The sequence below is a fragment of the Dermacentor andersoni genome, chromosome 1, assembly GCF_023375885.2.
Source record: "Dermacentor andersoni chromosome 1, qqDerAnde1_hic_scaffold, whole genome shotgun sequence".
In the NCBI taxonomy this organism is placed as follows: Eukaryota; Metazoa; Arthropoda; class Arachnida; order Ixodida; family Ixodidae; genus Dermacentor; species Dermacentor andersoni.
Window position 1 is genome coordinate 174,079,500 of NC_092814.1, and position 20,955 is coordinate 174,100,454.

The 20,955-nt window shown below is 42.5% G+C and overlaps 1 protein-coding gene across 2 annotated transcripts in view; it reads left to right on the forward strand.

Annotated features, from left to right (window-relative positions):
* ush (Zinc finger protein ush) overlaps nucleotides 1-20,955 on the forward strand; it is a 491,478-nt gene that overhangs the window by 459,724 nt on the left and 10,799 nt on the right. Inside the window, exons 1-6 of one of the 2 annotated variants that reach the window (XM_050194695.2) lie at nucleotides 7,411-7,591; nucleotides 8,387-8,589; nucleotides 10,119-10,239; nucleotides 13,401-13,752; nucleotides 14,806-15,086; nucleotides 17,669-17,833. In XM_050194695.2, the coding sequence (XP_050050652.1) occupies nucleotides 8,503-8,589; nucleotides 10,119-10,239; nucleotides 13,401-13,752; nucleotides 14,806-15,086; nucleotides 17,669-17,833 (1,006 nt within the window). In that variant the 5' untranslated portion in view covers nucleotides 7,411-7,591; nucleotides 8,387-8,502. Of the gene's footprint in view, nucleotides 1-7,410; nucleotides 7,592-8,386; nucleotides 8,590-10,118; nucleotides 10,240-13,400; nucleotides 13,753-14,805; nucleotides 15,087-17,668; nucleotides 17,834-20,955 lie in introns of those variants that run through there. The other variant, XM_050194693.2, reaches the window with a different exon arrangement.

Genomic DNA, 20,955 nt, shown 5'->3' on the forward strand with positions numbered 1-20,955 from the left:
TCGAGTACGTAGGCGCAGGGACGCGAGTACGTCATGCTCCGGCTTGGAGCGCAGCGGCCGCGAGGAGAAGGAAAAACGGCATTCGGTTTGAAATTTCAGACCTTTTCGCGGCGCGTAGCGATGTAATACTCTACAGACACGATCGTTATCACGCAATGTATGCGCTGCACTTGTCAGCTCAATATGGCCAGACCTGGTGAGCGGCTCTTTAACGCTGCGAGACCGGCACTTCCAAGTCACGAACACCTTGCGTATTATCAGCTTGACACAGCATCTCGACAGGAAAGTAGCGAGCGCCAAGTTTTCAAGAGAGGAAACGCAAGCAAGGCAGATGATTATTGTTGTGTGACAAGATACGACCTAAAGGGTGTACATTTAAGAGTGTAGCATTATCAAGGTGATGCCTTGTCTCTTTGGGTTTGCGACAGGCAAAGCAGTTGCTTTCAATCAGCTTATTTGAGGGCGCTACATTATGATACGGGTGGGAGCGCAGTCACGTGGTATTTTTCATATTTCGCGGGGATTTCTTTACTAGTCGGAAAAAAATAGTACGCAATTAGTACGTCGCTGAACATACCACAATTATATGTCATTTGGGGGTGCCTACAGTAACGAAAAATTACTGGCGGCTGGTGAGGCTACAGTGATGACAAATGGCCACGTCCTCTGCTATGTAGGGCTACCAGATAAGAAGCAGTTCGGAGTAGGATTCCTAATCCATAATGACATAGCGGGAAACATTGACGAATTCTACAGCATTAACGAGAGGGTAGCAGTAGTCTATAATAAAGCTGAATAGGAGGTATAGAATAAAGGTAGCGCAAACCTACACTCCAGCCTCCAGTCACGATGATGAATAAATAGAACAGTTTTATGACGATGTTGAATTAGCAATGCGAAAAGTGCAAACTCAGTATACTGTAATCATGGGCGACTTCAATGCAAACGTGGGGAAAAAGCAGGCTGGTTAACAAGCAATTGGCAGCTACGGCGTGGATTCTAGGAACACTCGAGGAGAGATGTTGATAGAATTCGCGGAAAGGAATAAGCAGCGAATAATGAACACCTTCTTCAGGAAGCGTTAGAACAAAAAGTGGACCTGGAAGAGCTCTAATGGTGAAACAAGAAATGAAATTGATTTCATACGTTTTGCCGATCCCAGCATAGTGCAGGATGTAGAAGTGTTAGATAAGGTAAAGTGCAGTGATCATAGGTTAGTGAGGGCTAGGATTCACCTCAATTTGAAGAGGGAAAGAGTAAAATTTGACAGGAAGAAACAGGCCAACCTAGACGCTGTAAGCGTAAAAGCAGACCAATTCAGGTTGGCACTTGCAAACAAATATGAAGCCTTAGAACAGAGAGATGACGATGACATAGAAGCAATGAATGAAACCGTAACTAGGCTGGCTTCAGATGCAGCAGCTGAAGTAGGGAGTAAGGCACCAAGCAACCAGTAGGTAAGCTCTACCAAGTAACAAAGGACCTAATAAATAAATTACAAAGAATGAAAGTGTCCAACTCAAGAGAACAGATATATTAGCGAAACTGTCAAAACTAATCAACAAGGAGAAAATAAGGGATGTTCGAAGTTATAACGTGAGAAAGACTGAGAAACCAGTAAAAAATGGACGCAGCCTGAAATCAGTGAGAAGGAAACTTGGCATCGGACAGACCAAGATGTATGCACTGACATATAAGCAGGGTAATATCACCAGCAATCTCGAAGATATAGTAGAAGTAGCGGAGGAATTCTATACTGACCTGTACAGTACCCAAAGCAACCACGATACCTCCATTCGGAATAGTAAGGAACAGGTTACAGAGGCTCCTTCTATAACTACCCGATTGCAAAACCCAGTATGCAGTGTCCAGTGCCATGCCGGATTATGGGCCCAGTGTCGCGCGCTGCATGGATGCCGGGGCGCTGGGCAGGCGCGGCGTACTGGTGCTAAAAACAGCTCTAACGCGGTAAATACGCAGTGCCTGGCCACCGTATATATATTATTTTCAATACAGAAAGCAACAGAGAGCGTTTTAGTGCAAGAAAAAAATAAGGAAAACATGCTTCGACCAGGATTCGACCTGCAGTCCCAAGCCCGGTACTTTACCGCTACGCCACGCCAGCAGATGGACATGGCTGGATAATTTGCCATGTCAAGATCAGAAGTAGCTTTAGTTTCACAGAAATAACGTCTCGGCACAGACGTGGTAGATGCGCTGTCGCCCAGCAACTAAAACTTACGCCTGCACCAGAAAGAAAATGTTGCTGTCCGTATTCAGTAGTATGCTTGGAAGTGCCACAACGTTGATTTTCGCTTGCGATTGATATTTTAACTTCGAAAAAAGTCCTAAATTAACCGCTGACCCCGGGCGCTGTATGGGCTGTTACTGCCGATTTCGATAGCCGTTTCTATTTCTTCACGCAAGGGATATGCAGCGTTTTCTTAGTTCAGTGATACGTTTCAATCGACACGTCTGTCTAGTCACATATCTTCGTCAGAGAAGCGTAGGCTGCTGCTGGCAGCCTTTGGCGAGCGCTTAGGGTTGGCGTCTGGCACCACGTGTTGACAGGAATTTCAACCGACCATCCCACCGCTGCCGCCAGTTTGTTGCGTACTCCAAGAAATCGTCTCGCCCTTGCTTGGGGTCGCCATGGTCTACCGGATGCCTGCAGCCCGCCGACAACGCCACGCTACCCAATAAGTAGCGTCGGTCGAGCTTCGTTAGGCAGGCGCCGCTACTACTCGGCAGCAGTACGATACGCTACCCTGGAGTACGCAACAGCGCACATACAGGGTCATGAAAATTTGGCTGCGCGTGTTCAAAAAAAAGATTTTGCGCTCATCGCTACACTGTTCTTGCTCAAATTTTGCAAAACGGTCGCAATTTGGTGTCGACTTCGTTTAGTATAACATTTGGCACAGTTAATTGCCTGATTTCTAAGAAAAAGAAGTGGAAATTTCCCTGCGCTTATGGGGATGCGAGCGGCTGCTGCGACGGCGCAAGCACAAACTTGTGTCGCCACCTGTCGTCATATACAGAAAGCAGCGTTTCAGGGAGTGCAGTCGCCTGTTCCAGGAGCGGGCAACACGCGGCACGAAATACTTTTATGACCCCAAGATATAGCGTTATTTATCACAAGAGACTAGTATCAGGCGATGAAATTTTATACAGCATTTAATATTCAGCAGCGCTTCTCCTTTGCGTACTGGAACCAGTGCGGCACAAACACAACCAGCGCAGTTTCCAGTGCGAGCCAGCGAACTGCAGCAAGAACCAGCGCCTGTACACAAACCAGTGCGCCCAGCGTCATGGCAGTGGGACCAGCGTCTCGTCCAGAGTGACCCAGCTCTTATCCAGCGTTCTCACTGGTGTTCCAGTGACTCCCAGCGAGCACCAGCGTCCCCAGTGCGATCCAGTGTCAAAAACGCGCTGGTTTCACTCTAGAATGCACTGGAAGACGCTGATTTTTTGCAGTAGGGTAGCGATAAAATTAGAAAGGCCTTGCAAGACATGAAACGGGGAAAAGCGGCAGGAGAAGATGGACTACCAGTCGATTTAATCTAAAATGGAGGAGACAATGCTTGCAAAAGTAGCGGCCCTTTATAAAACCTATCGACTTCATCGGTCCCAGAGAAATGGAAGAATGCCAGCATTATACTAATCCACAAAAAGCGAGACGTTAAAGAATTTAAAAATTATTGCCCCATTAACTTACTTCCAGTATTATGTAAAATATTCACCAAGATATTCTCCAATAGAATAAGGGCAACACTGGACTTTAGTCAACCAAAGGAACAGGCAGGTTTCAGGAAGGGATACTCTGTAATGGATCACATCCATGCCATCAATCAGGTAATCGAGAAATCCGCAGAGTACAAACAGCCTCTCTATATGGCTTTCGTAGATTACGAAAAAGCATTTGATTCAGTAGAGATACCAGCAGTCATAGATGCATCACGTAATCAAGGAGTACAGGACGCTTACGTAAATATCTTGTAAAGTATCTACAGAGATTCCACAGCTACCTCAATTCGACCTCCACAAAGAAAGTAGGAAGATACCTTTGAAGAAAGGGGTCTGACAAGGAGACGCAATCTCTCCAGTGCCATTTACTGCGTGCTTGGAAGAAGTATTCAAGCTATTAAACTGGGAAGGCTTAGGAGTAAGGGTCAACGGCGAATTTTCGATTTGCAGATGACATTATCCTGTTCAGCAACACTGGGGATGAATTGCAACAAATGATTGAGGACCTTAGCAGAGAGAGTATAAGAGTGGGGTTGGAAGATTAATATGCAGCAGACAAAGATAATGATCAATAGCCGGGCAAGGGAACAAGAGTTCAGGATCGCCAGTCAGCCTCAAGAGTCTGTGAAGAAGTACATTTACCTAGGTCAACTACTCACAGGAGACCCTGATCATGAGAACGAAATTCAAAGAATAAAAATGTGTTGGAACGCATTCGGCAGACATTGTCAGATCCTGACTGGAAGCTTGCCATTATCGTTAAAAAGAAAGGTGTGTAATCGATGCATTCTGCCGGTGCTGACATATGGGGCACAAACTTGGAGACTGACAACGAAGCTCGAAAACAAGTTAAGGACCGCGCAAAGAGCTATGGAACGAACAATGTTAGGCGTAACGTTACGAGACAGAAAGAGAACGGTTTGGATCAGAGAGCAAACAGGTGTAGACGATATTCTAATTGACGTCAAGAGAAAGAAATGGAGCTGGGCAGGTCATGTAATGCGTAGGTTTAATAACCGGTGGACCATTAGGGTTACAGAATGGGTGCCAAGGGAAGGGAAACGCAGTCGACGACGGCAAAAGACTAGGTGAGATGATGAAATTAAGAAATCCGCAGGCGCAAGTTGGGATCGGTTGGCGCAGCACACGGGTAATTGGAGATCGGAGGAAGAGGCCTTCGTCCTGCAGTGAACATAAAATAGGCTGCTGCTGCTGCTGATGACTCCAATGTACTGGAAACGTTGTGCACTAGGTTTTCTCGAGTAACACAATGGCTCTTTTTTTTTATATTGGTGCATGATATTTGGAACACCCTGTATAATTCACTCAGTAACCGAAATGAGACTAAGCCGGATTCACACTCGAAATCAGAATCAATAACAGTCATGCGCAGCAGCGCTTAGACTCGAACTCAAAAAAATAATAATAATAAATAAATAAAGCTGCAGTTTTTGCGAAAAGGTGAAGCAGTAATATTGATAGCGAAGTATAAGACAATTACATGAATGAAGATTACATGAACTGTCTCCTACACTCTTAAACAAATGTACAGTACACCCTTTGGGCCGTATCTTTCCACACAACGATAATCGTCATCTGTCTTGCTTGCGTTTCCTTTCTTGAAAAGAATGCGCTCGCTACTTTCCTGTCGAGAATGCTCTGTCATGCTGATAACGCGCATGACGTTCGTGACTTGGAAGTACCGGGCTCGCAGCGTTAAGAGGAAGCTTTAGCTCGGGCCCAACTCCGGTGCGGCCTATTCAAATACATGTAAAAACGCAAAAACGTTTTTCTGAGATAACCCCTGGACCGATTTTAATGAAATTTGTTGCATTTCAGAGAGAAAGTTAAATTCTAGTGACTGTTGGAAGCGGAATTTCGATTTAGAGCTTGAATTTTGTTAAAAAGATTTTCAAAAATTCAGAAGTTTGAAGAAAATAGAAGCACGAAGTTTACAAATTAATAGCTCTGCATCAAAAACAGATATCGCGATTCTGTAAACGGCATCCATTAGACCATTCAAAGCGGACAATTTTGATTTGTCATTTTACATCTTACGTGAATTTATTACGTTATTTACGAGGGTTCTGCAAGAGTTGTAATAACACATTTACACATTTTTGAGGTTCATGTGTAACATATCAATTTTGTCCGCTTTAGATGTTCTATCAGATACGATTCACAGAACTGCGATATCATTTTTTCTTGGTGGGTTACGGAGTTGTAAACTTGATAGTTTCGTTTTCTGAAAATTTGCGATTTTTGCCAATTTTTTATAAAAAATTTACAACCTAAATCGAAAATTCGAAACCAACAGTCACTAGATTTTAAGTTTTTCTTTTAAATGCAGCAAACCCCGTCAAATTTGGTGCAGTGGTTGCCGAGAAAAACGAATTCTCCTTTTACATGTATTTAGATAGGAGCACACGAGCTAAAGCTTCCTCTTAAGGAAAGGACATGTGGACAAGACAGATGACGATCATACACTCTAAGAAAAGTTTACACCCTTTGAAGTGTATATTTGCCACACAAAGATAATCGTCATCTGTCTTGCCCGCATTTCCTTTCTTGAAAACGCTGCGCTCGTTACTTTCCTGTCGGGAATGTTATGTCATGCTGATAACGCGCATGCCGTTCCTTACTGGAAAGTACCGGGCTCGCCTCGTTAAAGAAAGGAAATGCGGACAAGACAGATGACGATTATCGTTGTGTGGCAAATATACAACCCAAAGGGTGCAACCGTTTTTAGAGTGTAGTTGTGTGGCAAGATATGACCCAAAGGGTGTAATTTTGCTTGCACTCTACATTCTTAGAAAAATGTACACCCTTTGGGGCTTATCTTGTCCCACAACAATAATCGTCATCCGTCTTTCCCGCGTTTCCTTTCTTTAACGCTGCGAGCCCGGTAAGACAGACGACGTTTATCGTTGTGAGGCAAGATACGACTCAAAGGGCGTAAACATTTCTTAAGAGTGTAAGAGTACTTTGAGGTATTGTAGATACATAAGGCCGTCACTACAGTAAATTCTTTGAGGTCACATGAAGTTTCTTCAAGTGCAAGTGCTTTTAAAGGTTATATATATATATGAAATCTGGAAGGAAGGACAGGCGCGTACACTCTAAGAAAAGTTTACACCCTTTGGAGTGCCCCTTCTGCCACACAACAATAATCGTCATCTGCCTTGATGCATTTCCTTTTTTGTAAGCGCCACGCCCGCTACTTTCCTGTCGGGAATGCTGTCGTGCTGTTAACGCGCATGCCGTTTGTTACTGGGAAGTACCGGGCTCGTAGCGTTAAAGAAAGGAAAGGCATCAACGCTGATGACGATTATCGTTGTGTGGCAGAAGGGTCACTCCAAAGGGTGTAAACTTTTCTTAGAGTGTATATGGGGTTCGGAAAGCTGGTCGTACCCCTCCCCCAGAAGTATGAAAACGTTCCGCCTCCCTAAATCGCGTCCGACGCTTTCAACCGGCAAAAGCATAGCCTTTAAAACCCGCATTTTATATACAGAGGGCGGCACCCTATTAGCTGTGGATTTGGACGCCACCTATGCCTTATTAGTCCCGCCGATTTCGAAACAAGGCGAGTAGTGCCAAGCACGGCCAAGTCAGATATGCGGTTGGCGACAAGTGACGAAACCGAAACTGCTACAAACATGGTAACATGGCTACTTGATGACTTCATTCTACAAAGATTTGTTAGCTTCGTCGCGGGATGTTTGTATGCTTAACGGTGGTATGTACTGTCGATCAGTTGATAATTGCAACTGCCGTGACCAGCGTTCTTCAAATGTACCCTTGGACATTCAGAAGTGTATTTCCTTTTCTTCGGGAAATATTTAAGGTATGGTCGTAATCTCTCTCTGACAAGTGAATTCGCGGCCTTTCTTGCCGATAGTGCGTTTTTACTTCACACACTATGAGCTGCACTATGACATCGTCGCTGTACACATCCGACCTAAGCGTTGCACTGATTTGCCCCGCTCTGTATTTTGAAAACCACGGCTGCGTTTGAGAGCACAGCTGGCTCTCTCTGATATATGACTGCGCCTCATAAAAGCTCTCAGAAACTTCAAGTGGGCAACGAACAATTTCGCGGTGTCACCTTCGCGATGAGATGGTAATGATACATCCGCATCTTTTCAACAACTTTTAACTATCTGTAACCTGTAACTTGTGCCAGATACCTTACATTTAAGCTTCGACCCGAAAAAGCTTGCACGGTTTACCACACCACATGCTAAGCTTTATACCTTTATTATCACTGCCCCTGAACTTGTTTCCTATCTTTTAGATTAACAACTCGACTATCAGTACCGCCTGCCGAGATATATCAGTATGCGCTGTCGAAAGATAACAGATAGCTCGCTGATAACTGTGCTTTTAAGGGGAAATTGTGTGCAAAAAGATTAGCCGTGCAAGTCAGAAAGCAGAGTAGTGTGGTACCCATGCCTAGGAAGCTTGCCCAGCTCTTTAGCTTGCATGGAAACTATATGTTTAGATTAATGTGTCATACCCATCACAGGTGTCAATGTTATTTTTTATTGCTGTATGTGTTCTACTGTAGACGTGGGCACCAAAGCGCAGAGGGTGAAGGCATACCAGCCTCTCAGGTGTGGTACCATCATTCACTCCATAGGAAAAGCGGAGGAGGAGCTTGAGGAGTTGGCCGAGTCCCTGCAGCTGCCTTCAGAGGTGCTTGCCCTGCGTGAAGGCAGCGAGCCATCTCCCGAGCTGAGCATCTACGCCCGGGTCATGCTGCGTGGAGGCACACTCTTTGGGCCTTACGCTGCCCACCTGGTCAAGGACCCTGGCCAGTCTGTCAGTGCTGCTCACATCACCGTGAGTAGCTGTGCTTGCTTAGTTACACTGAGGTTTAGGAGCCATTTGGTTCAATCAACCTCCTTTGCTCACTATTGGGGTTTCTGACAAACCTATGGTTTATATAATTTTGCCACCTTACAGTGTGTATGCTAAGCGTTACCTCACATACATATGCACAATGCCATTTACCACCTTTAAATGTGATACAGCTGAATGCACGAGCCAGTCTAGAGTAACATGCAGGTTTGGGCAAGTTGGTGGTTGTAGACCTTTTATTGTAATCTAGCACACAACAAGAGACAAAGAACATGGAATAAAGAAATTACGTATGTTGTTTCATTTTCTTTCGAGCCCTTTTTTCTCATTTGTAGTTAAATGAAGAAATAGATGATGTCATGCTTACACTGCTGTAGGGCTATCAACAGATGCTTACTTGAACTGGGAGGGAAAAAAAGGGCATTTAAATGCTCTTGCACAGAATGGGGCTTAGTAAGACATTTTTCTTGAGGGAGGGAGGTGATAAGTACGGTGGTGTGACTATCAACTGAACTGCAGGACCAGGGATGTCAATGCAGTTTGCAAACCCTCTCCCTTCACAATACTCCAGAAAATTGCTTACCGTAATGCTTGGCTACTGGTGCGCCAAGTGAAAAAATGCAACACTAAGGCTGCAGATCTGATGCAAATATACAGGCGGGGACAAAATAATAATGTATCTGCAAGCCTGTGCCGAATTGCATTTTTGCACCCTCTGACAAAGCAAACGCCTGGTGTCGAGACCTGGCATTGTGCATGCACATCCTTTCAAGCCTATGTACGTGCCTATGTACCCACTTCTAGCCCGCTTGCTGTCAGAGTTGTGATGATTGAAGAAGATTGCACTAGGAGAGTGGTGTCTATATCAGCCAGTGAAGAGACTGTGGTGCATTGTCACACGTCACAATGGCCGAAACAGACACCGCTTTCCTAGCGTAATCTTCTACAATCGTCACGATTCAGACAGCAGGCTGGCGAGACGTGGATGTATTGGCTGGTAGACGAGCTTGAAAGGGCACAAGAATACAGCTTGGCATGTGCTTTTGGATCCCGTATTATTTTGCCCCTGCCTGTACACAAGACTGCACAGATCTTAGTCATATTTGCAATTAAATATATGATTGCTGTAGAGACTATGTTTTCAAAATTGAGGATGCTCATAGATTGCTCGTATTTCGTAATGTTTGATGAATGGCTAATAAGTGCATCACTTCTGCACACACATGTGTGTGTTATCGTCAAACGTACATATAGCATAATTAGTTAAATGCCCAATGTCCTTACTGAGGAGATTTTATAATTTGAGTTTGTTTTGCAAACTTTTCCATTTGTGTAAGTTTATTGTATTTTCTCATATGCATTTTTTTTTTTCATTCATTTATTAATTCATTCAATCATTGTTTCGGTAAAAAAAGTTGCACATATAAAGCATCAGGAAGGCTGTATTGAAAATCTGTAGAATAGCTTTTGTTATTTGGGAGGATGAATGGTTTTGGCTGTCTGGCATGCAGATACAGAGCAAAGAGGGCAGTGCCACCTACCTGAAACTGAAGGAGGCAGCTGGTAGCTGGCTGAAGACACTGCGGCTTGTCCAGGAGAAAGAAAGTGCTAATGCAAACCTTTCTCTTGAAGGTCAGTCATTTTTGGCATCTTGTTCCTTATTTTTTTTTTTCTTAAACAGACTATGTACCGGAAGTAGCAGGTGGATTAGTTTGAGCACTAAATTTTTAAGCACTGAAATTTTACCTTCTATTAAATGTTAGCCTATTTGCATTAATTAGTATCGGTAATTTAATGTCCTGTGGTACACAAGCACTCCACTGCGAGCGAATGATGGTACTGGATACTTGTGTTTGAGATTCTGTTCAGCTGTCTTTAAGTGATATTAAGATGCAGTGCCATCAAACCAGGAAAGCTATGAGCAGGGTATGCCAAAATGAACAACACATATGATGAAATAGGTTCACACTGTTACTTGTAACCACTCCAGAATATGTAACTGGATATACTGTCATGGCTCTGTTCTTCTCTGTTCATGCTTCTTATTAGTTTAAGGTGGATGTCAATTCTTTTTCCCTTTCATCGATTCAAGAGTGCCACTGCAAATATTTTAGTAATGGGCTTGTCCACACTGCATACTTATGGCGAAAACTGAGGCTCAATGTCCAGTTTTTCATCCAGGACACCTCAGGAAGGCCAACTTCTTCATAGGCTAATATTTGTGTTTGGAGCATGCCGTAGACACATCACAGTGGCTTAGTGGCTATCTCGTCTGTTGATGAGCACGGAGTTGCAGGTTCAATTCCTGGACACCACGGTCACATTTCAATGGAGGCAAAATACAAGAACGCTGGTGTTCTTAGGTTTAGGTGCACGTTAACGAACTCAGTCTAGAGCGCTCCGCTATGGTGTCCCTCATAACCCACTGCACAGTTTCGGGACGCTAAGCCCCACAATTGTTTAATATGCCAGAGCCATGTCTGCGCGCATTATCAAAAGATAAGTTCACATTTCTTGCTGTAACTTTGCATGTTCATTAGATGTTTAGACACTTGGTTGTTGTTCTTAGCAGAATCTGTTATCATTAAGTCGAACACTAGCTTTGTTTTATGTACATGAAATTTAGTCAGTCAAATGTAAGCATGTTGGTATCATGCTGGATAGGCATCAGTGCACAAAATTTCAAGTTCCTTCATTGGGCTGTGATAACAATATGAATAAAAATTATTAATGATCATTAGAGTTTCATCTAGGAATCCTTTTGGTTGCATACCTCAGAGTTGCACGCCTCTGCTGTTGGCCTCTGAGGCTTCTGTAGGCATTTTAATGAAATCTGTGAACCCAGAATTTTACCCAACTGGCCATAGCCACGTGGAAGTGTATTGCAGAAAGCAATTTTAAAAAAAAATCTGAGCACCATTCCTAATCAAAGCAGCCGAGCAGCTCCTGCTCACAAGCTATAAAAGAGCCTGAAAATAATTTTGCGCACAAGTATAAGCTCACACGTTGTTCTTGAATTTAGGTTGTTGGGAATCATTTCATTTATTTATCTTTTCAGCTCTATGTTGGGCTATTACACAGGTAGAAGCAAATAGTTACTGAAGTGCACTCAATATTCATTCAGGAGTGAAACAAATGCTCAGTATCGATTATGCCAGAAAAAACGACATAACTTACTCATAAAAGCAACAGGCAAATAGTAGTCATGGTGGAGGTTCCGAGAATATTGATGTGCTGGTGTAATTGAGAAAACTATCTATGGTGGTGGTGGTGAGGTAACCACAGCATCTGGCAGCATGTTTCATTGTGCAATGACTCTAGGAAAAATACTATTCAGAAAGCATTCATTTCACACTATTGGGCGGGGAATATACTTATTGTTTAAGCTGATGTCAGTGTGAAGAGTTGTAAGATGCACGGAATCACAAGTAGACTCATTCGAACTGAGAACAATTTGTTATCGGGTGTCAAATGTGACAGGAAGGAATGTGATGGTAACAAAGAGTAATTTGCCTAGTCAACCATATTTTGCCTGCGTCCAGCACAACATTTAAACTCATTCTGAATCACTATAAGAAATCTAGGCTTGTTTTTTGGATTTGTTATAATTCTCATTTGCTTTGACCCTGAGCAGCCTCCCCTACATTTATAATCATGGCTGTGAAAAAAAAATGTAGAAGTGCTTTAATACATGTAAATATGCCACTTTGGCATTGGTAGGATTAAAATGTGATATGCTTGGATGCTCTTTTTTGCAGCCAGACTCTTGAACCACTTACCCACAGCAGTGGTCTCATTCATAGGCGTGTCCACAGTTGTTAGTTCCATGTCCCATGAGGTTCTTTGATGGTTACTTTTGCCTTTTTTTCTTGTAGGGGTCGTTTTTATTTTTTAGGAAGATGAAACTTTTTAGATGTCTTTGTTTGTGCTGTTAGGAGAATTTTGAAAAAAATAAAGCTACACATCTATGACTTTGCAACAATCAACATTTCGTGGATACATGAAAAGAAAGCCGTTAATATTGTTTCTTTGCAGCAGTTTGTATCTCAGTGTCTGGTTGCAGGGCATTTAAAATGAGCTGTGGCCATTACATTACAGCGTATTACAGTATAGAGGTATGATAAGCAGATACTGTATTGAATAAATATTATGTTCCATGCTGGCTTTTAATTTCTCATTGAATGTATGAAAAATGTCCCAGGTTGGATAGTGCGCAAATAAAGAAAGTACAGCACTGCAGATAGTTTCGCCTCCCTAATGAAAAGCCTCGTGCTCACCTAGGATGTCATTCCCATTCCCAATGTCAGTGTTCCCTTAGACCAAAGAATGTATGTATGTGTCTGGAAGAAGCTAAGGTAATATAGTATGCAGAAGAACAGGCAGGCTCTATTTGAAGCTTCTAAAGCATGTACATGGCTGCATGTTAGAATAAATCTCCTTTCTCCATGTCTGCATGCTCTCTTGGTTTCAGACTATGTTGTCTGGAAAAAATGAGACATTCTCCTCACCTGAGGAGTACAGTGCATCTATGGCCAGAAACAGTCTATGCTTCTTGTCATTTTTTTTTTTTTTTTTGCAGACTTCAGTGACTACTGTGTTACCTTTCAAATTTAGCTAAAAGACAGCAAATGTTCTTTCCGTTTGAAAAGTTTCACATTAGGTTTCACGTTAGTAGAAAGCACAGGGCTAGAAAGCCACTGCATACTACATTCAGGCTTCCTTGCTTGTGGAGCACTTGTCATTTCTTTACACAATTTTGACCTACAAATGTTTGGATTTTTCCTTTCGTGCAGGTGATGAGGTGTGGTGCAACCTGACACGTGACATTGCAGCAGACACCGAGCTCCTGGCTCATTTCACTGCATCTCCACAAAACAAGCAGATATTACCAAGTACCGAGAGCCCGGCTGATGCCTTGGGTGATGACATTGATGTTGTTGTCGATGACACTGATAATCTAGAGTCAGCTTCGTCTGCTGCAGAAGAGTTGAAGAATGGTGTGAGAAGCCCGCTAACAACAGTTTCCAGCTCACCTGTTTCTACTATCTGTAATGGCCCAGATGTACCAGTAGTAGCTGATGATGAGCAGAAAGCACCTGATGGTGCAGAAAACAGTGATCATGCTGAAAAGGCTGAGTCACCAAGGTAATTGCTTTTCATTTCAGCCAACATGTTTAGTAGTTGTCTAAACTAATCACCAAGGCAGCATAGCATATAAATGTTTACGAGATAATATTGGCCTTGTTGGTACATGATGAGAGTAATAGTGCAAAAATGACAGAAGTACAGAGGAGGTTGTGTGTGTTTCTTCCCTCTGTCCATGTGTCATTCTTGTTCTATCACTCTGTCATCATAAATTTTTAGTGCAGTTTCCTGTATAACAGTCAACATACTCTTAATAAATATGAGCGAGATGAGTTAGGTGATTCGAAGGCTTGATTTTTTTTTTGTCATAACCATATGAACAGACAGACAATGAGGTCAGCCATAAATATAGTGCACCCACCAAAGTATTCTAAATGTACAGAAAGAATTTAATTGCTTGTGTGATGCCCTTGTCTTGTTTCTTTGTGTGTGGGAAGTCACTAGTGAGTCAAAGATTAAGCTTGATTGATATTACATTTTCGTGTTTTTCTAACTCTCGAAAAGATGTTAACATTTTTGTTGAACCCCTCTATTTATATTGCCATTTTGCCATTTTAATTTATTAAAAAGTTGAAATGACAATAAATATAGAAGACTGTCGTATGCAGGTGATGGCTCCTCAGTGCACATTACTAAAATTAAAAAAGCCTAAAAATACTGAAATAATGTTTTGCTAATAACAGTGCAGTATTTGCAGGAACACAGAAACAATAGTCGAAATGCACTATTTAAGTAGTGAATTTTGATCATTGATGGGTGTTTCTGTTTCTGCAAATACTACAGTGTTAATAGAAATTCAAGTGGTGCTTAGTGTAGAGTGAGGTCTTTGGATGCTTCTTAGACTGCCTTGCTGCAAAGGGCACCATCTTGGAAGATCCTACCCTCTCCAGTTTTATGCTTCGGTGGCTGCCTGCACACTTATGTGTGTTAGGTGGCATGCCTGCATACTATGTGTGTGTACGTGCATAAGTGCATGTGCGTGTGTGTGTGTGGGAGTGAGAGGTTTTTGAAGGTTTTCCTGGAGTGGGCATTCTTTTCTTCATTTTTTTACAGTGAATTTTACAGTGAAGTGGCACAACAGTCTAGTGAAATGACGCGCATTCAAGTAAAGATGGAAGCCTGCAGTCCTGCTGCAATTCCAAGTGGCCAGTCATCTGATGACCTGCCTTCTGATGATCCAGATGGGGATTCTAGAGCCATAAAGAATGACCAGCTTGCTACAGTAGCTTCCAAGAAAGCTGATTTACACCCTGAACACATAAATGGTTACAGCCCTCTGGCTGGCACAAGCCCCTCCATGCTCTTGCAGCGGCCTGCTATTGTTGTTCAGCAAAGTAAGTTCAGCTTGTTATATCTCTGCATTGCCACACAGGCACTGGGAATGGCATAAAACATCTAATGTCCCAAAGAGACCTGAACTTCAGTTTTGGATGCATGTTGTAGACTACATTGTACCATTCTGTGAGGGTCAAGAGCTCGAAACAGAGGGGATGGCTGGCAACTCTGTCTACATTGGTATGAACTGCTGTGAGTTATGATTCAGTAATGCCCATATGTGGTTGAATGATACCTTTGTATTTTTGTAGACCATAACGAAATGCAGTGTAAGCATTCAAACATGGGGTTCATTTTGTTTTTGTAGAAAGTATACTTGTGCTGTATTTGTATCTGCGAGGCTTATAAAACCCAAGAATAAACAAGTCACGGCACTAGTCCTTACAAATAGCACACTGATCAACGGCTTCATGTGAAACTTGGCCTGTGCTCCTTGCAGTACAGTAGCCTGTAGTGCACCTTAAGTGGTACATTGACTCCACACCAGGAAGTGAATTCGAAACCATGGAGCAGTGGAATCTCATTAATTTGAGCCTGCTTAATTCGAACTCCTGGTTTATTTGAACTGATGCTGGTGGTACTGTCATATTTGTGCTTATTTCAATGTGTGAAAGCGCCTAGTAATTTGACTGTGTAAGCATTTGCAACGGTTAATTTGAACATACTGCAGCACTGACCGTGCTCTCAGCAATGCGCCAACTCAAGCAGTGGTGCTTCTGACCCCACAGTGCAGCCGAGCACTGACTGCTGCTTCTGTCTCCCATTGCAAGTGCCGTATTTTGGCACTTATAACCCGTAGCAAAAATTTAAAAGAATTGATAGTAAAGTCAGGGTGCGGGTTAAATGCGAATTTAGCCTTGAGGTGAAACTTCACACCAGAAAAAAACTTTGCTTAGAAGTGTGGCTTCACAGCAGTACTCGTTGCGCTGCCATGAAGCCACACTTCCGGAACTCTTCACTCGTGTGTTAATCATGCACATGAGCCCTCCTTTCAGTTTGCTTCCTTTAATTCGAACTTCGGTTAATATGCCCGTCCTGGTGCCATGTTAAGAGTGTGCACCAAGTTGCACTTGCTAGCATACATAACGTATGTGGAATACCTGATCGGTCATGAACACTTTAGAACAATGACACATACATGTTGACGTATGTAGTAAAAGGCACCTTCACATTGAAAGCGTAACAGCATGTTTGTGACAGACCCATATTGGGGCAGGTTTAACCTATTTATTAAAATGGCCCAAAATAATTTGCTGCTGAAAAATTAGAAACTGTCGAGTTTCTTGTCTTTTGGCCAAAGCAGCTTCATGTGCTGCTTCATGATTCACAGATTGATGGACCACCCCATTTGGAGCCATCTCTGTAGTGTTACACAATGCATCAACCCAGAGCGCCAGTGTAAGATGCCACTGAGACACAACCGTGGGAATGACGTCAGCACTGACCCAATACAATAAATGGCTCTTTGCCTTACACATGGCCTCCTCTCCACCTTGCCCTTCTTACAGCCTCCTCTTCTCAGTCTAGCCACTGCAGCATCACAACCCATACAGCTTTGCAAAGAAAGTTTGGCTTTAAACTTGGATCAGGGAAACTGAAAGAACAGAGTGGGCACTGTGCAGAATATTCTAGAAGTTGCAAAGTTCTAGGGAAATTGCAGAGACTCGCAAGAAAGTATCAAATTCACATTAATTAGAGTGAGCTACAGAGATTAAATATACAGAAATATGAAAGCCATAGTTCAATGAAAACATAAATCTTGCGCTGGGGCAAAACTTAGCAAGGATATGAGCACATTCCAAGATATCTGTGGTAAAGCCTTCAGGTGTGTGGACCAATTAAGGGAGACAGAAGTTTAAAAAAACCAAGGGGGACCACTTGAATTCTTTGTAAAAGAATGAAAATAATTTTGTGTTTCTGTAAGCAGCATAGCAAATGTTTTGAACTGAAACTTTGTGCTGCTATAGTTGAATACTTATTCATGCCAATGTGGCTGCTGAAAATTGCTTTATGGCGGAGGATAGCTCATGCAAGCAGTGCGTGTCACAGGAAAGTAGTGTCCAAAGGCTGCAACGAATCATGGCTGCATGACCCTCTTTGGCAAGAAAGTGCGACAGCTTTTGTGGTCTTTGACTGACAATTCTGAAAAGTTACGTAGGTCTGCTGAGAGGGCACATAATTGCTGTTCACAGTAATTTAGTTAAGGGAATCATAGAGTCACTTAAGTATGTGTTTGGCACTTGTACGAACTGTTTATACATAATCAAATAATGTATCATTCTGAGCTTGTGGTATTATATTATCTATTGTGCTTGTACACGGTTGTAATTTTGTTTGTTCATGTACATATAGAACAACTGCTATTGATTTTAGTGGCAGTTTTATCTCCCAGAATAATACTGTAATACTAGAAACTTTTTTGTATAACCATTCACACCTGTAATGTCGTTCAACCTTTAGGATATAATGAATAAATAAAATAGAAAAGCTTATTAATACTAAGACTTGGCAAATGCTTAGTCAGTCTTGAAATCTGTTTTGTATTCCCAGTTTGTTGAGGATGGCTACTGAATATTTGCAGCATTCGAGTGTGGTATGTGCGGCATCCAATTCAGCAGTGGCAAAACACTGAAAGCCCACCAAATGTTCTACTGTTCTCGGCGAGGTGAGAAAGCTGCCTTTATACCAGCTCGATCACAGACTGAAGTTACCGAGGATTGCCAGCCCCCTGTCTCACCCAACCAGCGTGAGTACCAGTATTATAGTACTCATTTCTTTTAGATGCTGCTTGGTTCCATGTTTACAGCATTGCACCAAACCTGTACAGTTTTGTAGGGGAAAGATTGTAGTGCACAGTGTACAATCCTTTCTATTTTTAGAGAATGACCAACAGAGGTAGGATACAAGAGTATATATGTTGCTCCACTTCGTTGTTTGCATGGTTTAGCAATATTTGTCTGGTGCTTAATTATGTGTGCTGTACATGTCCCATTGTTTGAAATTGCCATATTTCGAACTCTCACAGGGGAGATAACATACCTTGTTACCACGAATCATAACACACATGGTACAGTTAAGCCTGCTTATAATTCCCCTTCTTAGACTGAACTCTTAGTGCAAACAGTTTTTTATTATCGAACATTTTGCAAGAAGCCTGTGGAGAATTGCTTACTTATAATGACTTGGTTATTGAACCAGTTCAGCTAGGATGACTGGAACTAACTGCAGCTTAGCGACAACACAACAACTCAACGCGTAGGCTAGGGCAACAGAGGAAGCCCTGCAAGCTTCGGAGGTTGGCTCAACGGCATGATTGATGTGCAGGAAAATGCTGGCTGCAGTTTTGGGGTTACTTCAAATTTCAGGGTCATTTACCTTGTGCATCTATTGCTCCCACACAAAGTTTCTGCTGTACCCAGCTTGCAAGGGCAGCCTACAGACAAGTGATAAGCTAAGTGTGGAATGGAGCAGATTTTCAGTATGAAACTTTGACTGCAAAAAAATCTATTGTACGGTGCTACCACATATGCAGCACACTTGCTGTGAGCATGTGAATGGCATGGCAGCTTACAGGAGTGCAATAATTTGGTTCGTGCCAGCTAGCAGACCTCAGTGATCCATTATTGGTAAAAAGAGCACTGTATCACTTATCTTCCAACGTAAAACATTGACCTCGCAACTTGTTGAATCGCTGATAATTTGTTTCTTGAGCAGATGCAGTCGTAATGAACCTGTTTTATAGGAAAGTATTATTTTTATCTGTGAATTGGTTTATAGTTAGTGGACTGGACTAAATTAGGAATGCATTAAGCTGCTAAACTAGTATAGTATTAGCTCTTGCGTTGGGATAGATAGAAGCTAAGTGGTCATGCTACATAGGCAATAGACATACTTTGTTGAGTTTATTTTTCAGCAAAGAACGTCGGCATTCAGTGCCAGCTGTTGGCGATCTTATTGTCGGTTCATGGGCTACACTATGTTGGGCTGTTATGTGAACAATTTCTCAATTTTGGACAGTTAACATCGTCATGAGACTCTGAATCTACCTGCACAACCATTTTCATGTACAGTCAACTTTCATAATTCGATAATGACGGGACCGACGAAACCGGTCGAATTATCCGGCAGGTTGAATTAAACAATAAGCAGAAAAAAAATCCGGAACACGCCGTTGATTCACTGGGTAGTATTTGCCTTTAAGGAGGTATGGTAGGGTAAATGGTACATGTTAGTTTTAACGTAATATTTTACAAATGGGCTGCAGATATTTGCATCAAATTTCATGCGCTTACAAACGATGCTCTTGGGTACAACAACACGAGACACTTTGTTTGTGTCTAAATGGTGTGCCTTTCCTGTGGCCCACTTCCAAAATTTCAGGAGTGTTTAGTTATGTGATGTACCTTTTCTCTGCAACCACGCTGAGGAATGTGGTGATATTACACAGTGTCATTCTAAATACCCATAGATTATATCTGAACTAAAGAGATATCATATCCACTTTGGGGTCTACGCCCAAAAAAAATATCTCTGCTTGCACAAAGCCACAAGGGGGGTTTCTTGCATTGTAAATTTTTCCAGTGTTATCATTCATATCATCAGAGATATTTTTCGTTCAGAATATTTATGAGTGGTTGTAGTACATGTGTACAAAGTTTCACTGGAATGGGAATAATACTTTCTGAGAAAAAGTGCATTGAATTTGAAAAATTCATTAAAAAATGCAATTTGAGAAAAATGAAGTTTTATATTCGAATACTGCTTGTGGATGCTCAGAATGCCCCAGGAGAATACATTTCACTGCTGACTTTCTTGTAGGTGTCTACAAAATCCTTCTTGGTGTTCCTTTTTATCCCTCATTCCTCCTTGCTCTCGGCAGACTCATAGAATTCTGCCCTGTCAACAGGCTCTTTGTCCATCCTGTCGAGGGCAATATTTCAAAAGAGACCTGGAACGGACCAAGAGCCTCCAGAACAGCTTCTCGTGCAGAATTACCGTCATTGTAGTAGGCTACAGCATTGTTAGTTGCCATCTTCAATGTGTAAGCACTGACAAAGTTTTCATAGGGCAGCGGCACCAGATGAGTTGGTTGAGCGACTCATTGGTGTTCTGTGTTCCTCCATGAATACATTTGCTCAGAAGACCGATTACCTTTGAAAGTCCTCTTTCTGCTCCATTTACGGGACGATCGTGCCATCTTCTGGGCAAGTAATACGTTTGAAACTTGAAACAGAGGCGATTACGACCACGTAAGCATATGCAAGAGTTTGACGTAATAGTTCTTTTTTACAAAGGGCTATTACGTCAAACTCTTGCTTCGAGTTGTTAACCAATTCAACTTCGCCCTGCCATCTGCTAGCCTCCTAGTTAGCTCAGACGGTAGAGTGGCTGCCTCAGAAAGGCGGTGGTCTCTGGTTGGAGCCTCAGACCAGGACAAATTTTTCATCAACTGCGGTGGTTTTCTTTCGAAGAACCCGTATGGGATTCCTTTATGGCTATTGCTACGATTGGGTGGATGTGTCATTTTCTTTTAATTAACATATGATTTTTAGTACAAATCAGTTACTTACCACACACACACACAAGCAAAAAAAACCACGTTATAACGAAGAAAACCGTGAACGACAACGATAAACAAACTGACCTTCGCCCGGCATTTTTAAACGCCAGGACGCGCGGCACAGTTCGGCGCGATATTTGAACCGCTTTGAGTGGCCTCTCGAGGTCGCGCTTCCGCAGGTTTGTTTCTCATAGTGCAGTCAATTTTTCTGCGCCAAAATTGCAAATTCGACTTTTTTTTTGGGGGGGGAGGGGAATTACGTTACCACACCTCCTTAAAGTTCGCTTCGCCGCAATACATCCGCGTTA